The sequence below is a fragment of the Notolepis coatsorum genome (genome assembly GCF_963971535.1).
Source record: "Notolepis coatsorum genome assembly, chromosome: 14".
Classification (NCBI taxonomy): domain Eukaryota; kingdom Metazoa; phylum Chordata; class Actinopteri; order Aulopiformes; family Paralepididae; genus Notolepis; species Notolepis coatsorum.
The window spans coordinates 34,465,089-34,475,088 of record NC_140178.1 but is presented as its reverse complement, the minus strand read 5'-3'; the positions used below and the strand labels follow the sequence as shown (position 1 = coordinate 34,475,088).

General features: G+C 39.0%; 1 protein-coding gene across 1 annotated transcript in view; it reads left to right on the top strand.

The window, feature by feature from the left end:
* Positions 1–10,000, top strand: part of mpp3a (MAGUK p55 scaffold protein 3a) — a gene marked incomplete at both ends in the record, with an annotated part of 33,935 nt that overhangs the window by 10,711 nt on the left and 13,224 nt on the right. Inside the window, 3 exons of the mRNA XM_084328813.1 lie at positions 2,804–2,878; positions 6,539–6,735; positions 7,794–7,858. Of these exons, the coding sequence (XP_084184939.1) occupies positions 2,804–2,878; positions 6,539–6,735; positions 7,794–7,858 (337 nt within the window). The remainder of the gene's footprint in view (positions 1–2,803; positions 2,879–6,538; positions 6,736–7,793; positions 7,859–10,000) is intronic.

The window sequence follows — 10,000 nt, the reverse complement described above, 5'->3', positions numbered from 1 at the left end:
AATAAAGTATCTATCTATCTATCTATCTATCTATCTAGAGAAAGACGTTTGTCTTGTTTACATCAGGGTCCCCCATTTTCAATTCATAGTGACATTTATGACATACAACAAGACATCATGACATCAAATATACAGTACTGTTACCCCTAGATCCTGACAGAGTATATACATATGATGGGGAGGGGACTGTACATTAGGAGGGGGTGGGTGGGTGGGAGAGAAATATACATACGGCCGGTGTTGTTTTCGAGGAGGGAGTAGGATTCCGCAGAACACCGGGAGAGAATATGACTGTCTATTAGACAAACGTGACAAGACAAACGTATTTCTCTGGTCTGCATCCCCTTAACAATTGTGTGTATTGAGCCGTACTGTATTGTACCCATTCTGCAATCTGTTAAATAAAGTTTTCATTCATTCATTCATTCATTCATTCACGTGTCTGTTGCGCCGCGCGCCCAGCCATCAGAGCGCTCCTACTGTAAAATGCGGAAGCAGTCATTTCAGCCTCAGTTTTACTCGTTTATAAAAATGATTTAAAATGTTTATTAGCAACGCCAAGCTTTCAAACCCCGCCGCATCTGTGTGTGAAACCCTAATGGAACGCTGGGTACCTTTGACATTTATATCCGATATATTTTGGACCCACCGCTAGCTTTTAAGCAGTGCTTGATGGTGCACATTAACCTGGCTACTACGGAGGAATAAGTTACTGCGTATTCCAGCCCCTGGCTTGCATTGCAGTCATGAAAGGGTATACAAGCTTGCCTGATAACGTTAGTTAGTCCTTAGTCAGGCTGCTCAGTTCTTACCTGGTCAATAATGTGGTCCTCCTCTTGCCAGATAGATTTGTTAAATCATAATATCCACAGTGGTGTGCTCTGCTGGTCCTCAGTACTGTACTGGGATGTCACGTTAGGTAGTCAGGTGGAAACGTGAACTTCTGAGTGCCCCGCCTCCAGGTGGAAAATATGCTGAACGTCTTCCTCCCAGCTCCGTTTTAAACTTTTAGGGTGTGGCACAGTGGCAGTCAGCTCGAATCTGATTGGCTAGGATCGGATTTGGAGTTTGGACTCACTCTATAATGCTGGAAGCCTGGAGAAAGAGACCTACCCACTGCCTCTCTCCTATACTAGCTGCAGTAGTGAGCACAGTCTGACAGTGTGTTAGAGGGAGTGAGAAGGAGAAGAGGGAGACATTAAAAAAAAAAAAAAAAAAAACACAGATGCACAGATGAAAAAGAATGTAAACTATATTAAAAAAAATTATATTTTAATTTTTTTTTTCTTCATATTTCATAATTTGATATGAATTTATAGGGAGGCATGGCTTCCGTTGGCTTCCACAAGGATTCACCACTGGTTAAAGTATAGCCAAAGGGAACAATCACAATTGTATAAATTAAATATTATATTTTATATATATACCGATATCTTCTCATCTCATTTTTCATTTTCATTTGTATATGGTTTGAAACTGAGATTCTGATTATTTTATTGTCACAGCTTTTTAAAATGTACATACATTCAGAAAATCATGAGATGCTTGTTTTTCCCGGCTTCTCAACAAACAACAATAGACAACGATCTATACAAACTCTACAATACAAGGTATATGCTTTTAAAAACAGTGAATAAATAAAAAAGGAAATGATTCTACAGTGTAAGTAGCAGCAGTGTGTGCATGTAATAAGTATGTGCTTGTGTGGTGTGTAAGTCACTTAACACTTTCAGTGCCAGCAGGGGGCGCACGATTTAGTGCTTGAATGCCCACATCCACTCCAATGTTAACATTAATATCGCCTAATCTATGTTTTAAATTATGGCTATGTGTCTAATCTGCCCATCGCATTATCAATGACCCATTTCCAGTCAACATTGTCGAAGCAGATTGTTTTTTTATCGGTTCATTTCCGTTTGATAGCATTCTGAAAAGCACTCGGTTTCACGGAAAAAATAAGACATTCTATGATAATCGCCCTTTACTGGAATATTCTAGAACGTTGTCATTTTGCGGCCTATTTATGAATCGTTTTCAAATAAACGCTAGATTATCGATAGTATATGTGTACGTGTGCACGCTAGTGCCGCGCACTGAAAATCGATTGTCTCAGTTCCTGATCACTCTTAGAGTCAAACAGCCATATCACATAATCACATAAAAGCTATTATCTCCGTGAAAACGGGTCTGATTATCCTATGACTGGTAACATAGATTCCTTACCTGAGATCAGATGGTATCCAAATGGATTATTCCAATTCCTGATCGCCATTCGAAAAAATCAATCCTTTTATTGATCCCACGAGTATACTGTAAAAACACATAATCCCGCTGCTCTGAGGGTCCAGAGTGGAGCTGATCGACCCTGGCTGCGTGAGTGAGAAGTAAAATGTGGAGTCCGGATTTTTTTTTATTTCATTTCATTTTCATTTTCATTTAATCCCATCCAAAAGGGTGAATTACCATCTGGGAGACGATAGGGGGCGCTTTTTTCACATCTGAGCGCCTGGAGTGGCTGATTTTCCAACGGTAGACTTGGTTGATGAAATATGATTTCAGATCGCTAATAAAAAAAAAAAAGAGAAAATACGAGAATTCTCGTGAGTGGGCATTCAACCCGTAAACCAGAGAAAACTTGGGTTGGGCAATCAAAGTGTGGTGCTTTTGTGTGTATTCAAATTGATATCAGTTGTATCAGTTGTGCTTAAATTCCTTTTTTAGGTAGTCTCTTCAGTTTTGAGTCTGAAATGACACGTCTCCTCATGTGTGTGTTTGTGATTCTCTCTGTCTGTCTGTGATCCAGTCTCAGTCTCAGGGCTCCATCACTCTCAAGATAATTCCCGCAATTAAGGAGGATGACCGACTGAAAGAGAGCAAGGTGAGGTGGGAGAATGAAGATCTGAGCGTGTATGAAAGTATTCTGTACTTCTGTATGACAACTATTAAAGAAACTTGAACTCTGTACACTCACTAGTAGTAGTAGTAGTAGTAGTAGTAGTAGTAGTAGTAGTAGTAGTAGTAGTAGTAGTAGTAGTAGTAGTAGTAGTAGTAGTAGTAGTAGTAGTAGTAGTAGTTTATTCAGTCATCATCTCACACAATACAATATACACCATCATTTAACAATATTTGATTTTACAGTGACTGAAAAGGTACAGACTGAAGCATAATGCTTATATATGCCTGTCCTATATTCTTAACAAAAATTACAAAAATTAAGACTTCAAAAATAGCTTTACAAACCATTTTCTTAAAAACCAAAAGCGAATTACTCATTTTTAACTGTATATCAGCATTGTTCCACAAGTTAACCCCAATAATAGAAATACACCTCCTTTTAATCCCTTTCTTAGCTTTTTGAACAGTAAATTTACAAATATCTCTCAAATCATATTTTCTTTCATGTATTGAAAAAAAACCTTTGCACCCTGTCTGGGAGTAACTTTGCTTTAGCTCTGTACATTATTTGCATAGTTTTATAATAAACCAAATCATTAAATTTCATAATATGAGACTTTATAAACAATGGATTTGTAACCAGCCTTGAAAAGGTTCCGAATGGCCCGCTTTTGCAGTAAGACTATTGGATTTACTGTATTTTTAAATGTTGACCCCCATACTTCCACACAGTAAGATATGTAAGGAAGTATAAGTGAGCAGTAAATGATGTGCAAGGCTTTTTTTTTTTTTTTTAAACAATGTTTTTATTGCATTTTTTTCTTTTATACAAACATAATAACAATAACACATGACAAAAATAAAAAAGACACCCTTCAATCCCCTCCCTTCCCTAATTATAATTCAACTTGACATTCCCGCAGACATATTACAATAGAAACAATTATTTGTTAAATAAATTATAAGAAATCACGGAAATACCAACACAAAAAAAATAAAAAAAAATAAACAAACATAAAAATAAAATAAAAGATAAATAACTAAACTAAAAATAAAATAAATTAAAAATAAAAATAAAAATAAAAAAGATTATCTTCGGCTTCTCTACCCTCATCCGTTTACATTTTTTTAATTTTTTTTACTTTTCTCCCTTTTCCCTTTCCTATCCCTTACCTCTCTTGTTTCCTATAAGGCTTTGTAGTTTAATATATCCTTACATTTATACAATATTGATACTGACTTAGATATTTTTCCTTGTATATAGTTAAAGGATAACTCCACTATTTTGGGAAATTAGCTTATTTAACATCTTCCCTGGAGTTAGACAAGAAGATGCATACCTTTTTTGTCTCTGTGCGTGCATTTTAGCTTTGGGAATAGATGCTCCGTTAGCATAGCTTAGCTTCATCACTGGAGGTGAGGCAGGACAGTAGCCTTACAGTGCCTTACAGTGTATTGCAAGGTCTGACATTGACCAAACTTGATATGCATGACCTTGGTGGGCTCTAGGTCAACTCCTGAAAAGGGGGTCAATGTCAGACTTTGCAATCAAAAGTTAGGGGGCTAATAACCCTTGCCATAATTTCAGTGCGCCCCTAACTTTTGATTGCAAGGTCTGACATTGACCCCCTTTTCAGGAGTTGACCTAGAGCCCACCAAGGTCATGCATATCAAGTTTGGTCAATGTCAGACCTTGCAATACACTGTAAGGCACTGTAAGGCTACTGTCCTGCCTCACTTCCAGTGATGAAGCTAAGCTATGCTAACGGAGCATCTATTCCCAAAGCTAAAATGCACGCACAGAGACAAAAAAGGTATGCATCTTCTTGTCTAACTCCAGGGAAGATGTTAAATAAGCTAATTTCCCCAAATAGTGGAGTTATCCTTTAACATGTTGTTTCCATGTTAATTTCTGGTCAATAACTCAAAGGTCAACTAGCTGTTCTGACATTTGATTTGATTTGATTTTGATTGAAGTTTATGCAAATATGCAAATCAACAAACAAACATCAAGTACAGATATAGCCTTAAGCCGTTAAAATAATAAATGTAAAACTTATTTTTTTTAAAGTATTTTTTGTCATTTACATATTTGAAAAGGAGTGGGAAGAAGCATACTTATTTAATCCCACCTTTTTTTACTCATCAGATCATACTATATTATATTTACTAATTCATACATTACTAGACTTATATTGAAAAAAGGAACTATAGTTAACAATACATTTTTTAATAATACCTTATTAATATTTGCCAAAACTGTAGGTTACCCTGTAGTTCCCTGTATAGACGACAGAGGAGGAATACTGAGTGCTCTGAGTTCCTGCAGCCAGGAGTATTTGAGAGTTAATTGCAGGTTTACTCTTCCCAAGGCTCTCTGAAGACTAGGCATTCAATGATAGGTCAATGGTGTTGGCGGTATAACATGTGTTTTTATTAAGCACACCAGAAACTTCCCAGGAAATGTCCACTACACATAGTAAAGTATGGCTTAAGGATAGCATTCGTGTTTCTGAGATGGCCATGAATAATTATAATCTGTTTAGAATTGACAGAGTATAGTTAGAGACAGTGGGGTGGCCATTTATGTAAAATCGTGTTGTTCTGTTCTATGTTATATGCCATTACCATGCCTAAATGTTTTGAATTTATTGCTCTAAAGGTAGATGGTGGGTCTAACAATTCCTTTGTTCTAATTGGGATTTATAGACATCAGCTGTTGCTAGGTGATAATTTGACAGATTTACTCATACAAATTAGAAAATTATAGTTTATTTTAACATTGATTGGCTGACTAATGCTTCTGATTATTTAAAGGAGGTTTCTTCTCAATGTATCATAATTTAATAATTAACCCACCAGGTCAAACCCGAAGAACCAGTTAAGATCTACTCTAATTGATTAAACAATGTCTAATAGGAGTGATCATTGCAAGTGGTGTTTTCGATTTAGGGATTAATGATAATTGCCAATTTGCATGTATTAGGAACACACATCTGAAGATAATTTCATCATGAATTATAATTAAGAGAAATGTAGACATGATGAACAAGCTTTTCTAAATGACCTCTATGCCATTGTCATTCATCTTCAGGAATTCCTGATGTTGAATTCGCTTTAGATTTCTTTTTACAAAAACCTTCCTTTCTATTTTAAATAAGCGTGCACCTTTTAACAGGATTATGGTGAAAAAATTATCTTTCCCATGGTTTCCCCACAAACTATCAACCTTATTCATTGCAAGCTAGATGCAGAGGCATCCCACTGTGTTTAATTTAGAAAGCTTAGGAATAAATGTCCCTTGTGAGAAAATTCTGCAAAAAATAAAGACAATCTGTATAAACCAGAATGAATGAATGAATGAAAACTTTATTTAACAGATTGCAGAATGGGTACAATACAGTACGGCTCAATACATACAATTGTTAAGGGGATGCAGACCTGAGAAAGACGTTTGTCTTGTTTCCATCAGGGTCCCCCAGTATAGTGAAAAGGCTAGTTAACTTTAACTTAAAATGACAAACTTTGAAACATCATCATAGACTGTTTCCAGTATATCACAACATTCTATTCCATTTTGATATGTTCTGTGGTAGATCGATCTAAGGGTCTGTGTGTATTGTATATGTATGTGTGATTCTAGGTGTACATGAGGGCCTTGTTCGATTACACCCCCCTGGAGGACAAGGCCACACCCTGCCAGGAGGCGGGACTTCCCTTCAAACGAGGAGACATCCTGCAGGTTGTGACCCAGGACGACCCCACCTGGTGGCAGGCCAAGCGGGTGGGAGACAGTAACCTTCGGGCTGGACTCATCCCCTCCAAGCATTTCCAGGAGAGGTGAGACTATAGTAGCGAGACCTCGTCTGCTAATCAGCCTAAGTAGGGTTTGATGATACAGGCCAATGATCAGGGGAGAGCTGGTCATGACATAGTTACAGTGCTCATACATTGCTGCTCTTGAAGGAACGTGCCAACATTATGGGAAATGCGCTTACCGTCTTCTCCAGTGTCAGACTATCTTAACCTAGTAAGTGCATTTCCCATAAAGTTATTTGAACCTTTTCAGGTGTACATTTTTGTAATATTTTCTCAGAATTCTATCTTGAAATTCTAGAACTCCATAGCTTTCAATGACCCATAGCTAATCGTTACATCATCATTAGAATGTTATCAAAGTTCTATCTCGCTCGTACACCTGGGCTTGGCTGGAACACACACACCCCTTGTACACCTGAAGAAGCAGAAAAAATTAAATATGGAACTGGAGTCTGTAGTATTCCATGTGAACTAGTGCATACTGTATCTACAACAACAACAACATTGAGCATATAGGCTGAGCAGCTCATTAAACCCGTAGCCTACCGATATGTATATTATCTGTCATTCTGTAATCCGTTTAATCCATAGTCCTGTGTTCCACTTCAAGCGGTCGGTCAACCGTGATTAGATGAAGTATCCAGAGCGTAAATGTAAACACCGGGCTTGAACAGGCACATGCTGCTTCGTTAAGTGTCATAATCCCTCGGTAAGATGATCTCGGCAGGCCAGGAGATCCATGCCAAACGCTGCAGCCTCTTTCGGCTTTAATACCGCGGCTGGAATACACCGAGAATACCCGGGTCCTGGGAGTAAACAAGCCTCCCTCTGTGGATAACACACAGGCAGGAGGCAGGGCTCCTCGTCTTCCTCTCTGTCTTTCATGATTTAATCTTTGTCTCTCTCTCTCTCTCTCTCTCTCTCTCTCTCTCTCTCTCTCTCTCTCTCTCTCTCTCTCTCTCTCTCTCTCTCTCTCTTTCGCCATATCTCTTCGGCACACTGGCGTGTCTCTTATCTGTCGTCTCTTCCTCCATCTTCTCCTGCTCTCCTCCTTCGCTTCTTCCACGCCTCCTCCCCAGACGACTGGCCTACAGGATAAAAATGGGCACACTTCCGAACCCCAAATCCCCTAAAAAGCCTGCCTGTAAGTTTCTGTCTCCGCTCCACATCTCACAATAATCACAGTTCATCTTCAGTATTGTGCGAGAGGTCTCTTTGGTATTGCCGTAGAGGTCTCTTCTCACAGATGGTACAAAACGAGTGGTATGTTCAGTCATTGTGGAATCACAATTTCGAATACTGCCTTATTAGGTGAACGCAGACGGACATATTTACATTTTTATTTACCTTTTTGTTAGTAATTGCCATCGTCTGAGGCATCCGTATTCAACGTTCCTTCCATGCTTTTGACACAGACGTGTATTTCATGAGGGTCGAGGGAGAGAACACACACAGAGAGAACGACTGACAGATATGCAGGGAGGGGGAGGGACGGGGATCATAGATATGAATTAATCTCTTTTGTGTCTGGTCCATCTGGCTGGCGAGTGAGTACACTGAAGTGGGGGCAGACGGCACTTGGGAACCGACCAGTAGGAGAACAATGACTTAAAGGGATAGTTTGTATTTTTGGACATTAAGTTGTATGAAATACTTTGCAGGTAGTGTAGTGGATGCAAAGCTACTAGTTTACTCACCGAGTCCCATGGTCGGAGTTCTGGCCGGTTTTCAAGCGAACCCGGAAAGCAATACGCTTTAATCCACAACACAACATGGGGTGACAGTGGCTCAGGAGGTAGAGTGGTCGCCTGATAATCAGAAGGTTCCTGGTTCGATTCCAGCTCCTCCTGGCAGTGTGTTGAAGTGTCCTTGAGCAAGACACTTCACCGCTAACTGCTCCCGATGAGAAGGCTTGCATGGTTGTCTCCACCGTTGGTGTGTGAATGTGTGAGTGAACAGGTGAATGTGAGGCATAAGTTGTAAAGCGCTTTGGATAAAAGCGCTATATAAATGCAGTCCATTTACCATTTACAACATGCAGGCAAAAGGGTTACCTATTTCTAACACAAAATCATCGTCCTCCAGCACTTTAGATTCTGCTATAATTTGGCCCTATTTCTTTCCTTGAAAAAAGCTGGTGTATTACTACGCACTGGAGCCGTTTCATGGGTAACACAGCCTATCAGCTGTTTCACAATTCTGGAAGATGGTGGTTTTGTTTTGGAGGTAGGTAAAGGGATTTATATAAGTGCTTTACAACTCATGGCTCACGTTCACCCATTCACACACCAATGGCAGAGGCGACCATACAAGGTGCCAACCTGCTCATCGGGAGCAGTTAGGGGTCTTGCTCAAGGACACACTGCCGTTAGGAGGAGCCGGAATCGAACCAGGAACCTTCAGATTACCAGACGACTGCTTTGATCTCCTGAGCCACTGTTGCTCCCAAGAATGTAACCCTCGTGTTGTGGTGTTGATTAAAACCTTCTTAGTTTCGTGACCCCTGTCTAAAGCCCCCCGGTTCGCTCGGAACCCGGCCAGAACTCGCAAAGGCAAGGACAAATATAAAAAGTCGATGGATATCTGTTAAAGGGGTAAAACTATGGAATAACTTTGACAAAGAAGTAAAAAACGTGTAGTTCGATACATACATTTAAGAAATTATTCAAATAAAAATATATATAATATATACATAAATATAAAACCTTATTATTATCCTAATTATATTTTATTATAACATAACTGTATTCAAATCGTGACAAGAAAAAAGATAAAAACGAATAAATAAATGTGTATACGTTTTGTATATAAAACTATGAAACTTTTGTAACGTTTTGTTTTTGCAAAATGATGTACTGAATTATGTTTTTTTTTAAATAATTGTTTGTGTGTAAATAATGTAATGTAAAAAGGGTAGGCAATTATAAGCCTCGGCTTCAGCCTACACCTTTTCGGTCATTTTCTTTTGTTTATAAATGTTCTACTACTGTACATTGCTTTGTAAAAGAAGATGAAATCATTCATTCATTCATTCAACTCCGACCACGGTGAGCTAATAGCTTCACTTCTGGCAGGTATTTCACGCAACTTATAACGTCCAAAAATCCGAACGATCCCTTTAGCGATGTTCTTCTCACTTTCTCACTGTGCATGATGCTATTACAGAGGCTGTGTGAACCGAAGTGGCCAGGTGAGCGGGTCATTCTAGCAGTGGCGCTTCGTGGTGCATAATCTGCAGGTGATCCGATTAGGCCTGAGCCACTGCGAGACAACAAGGGCTTAGCGA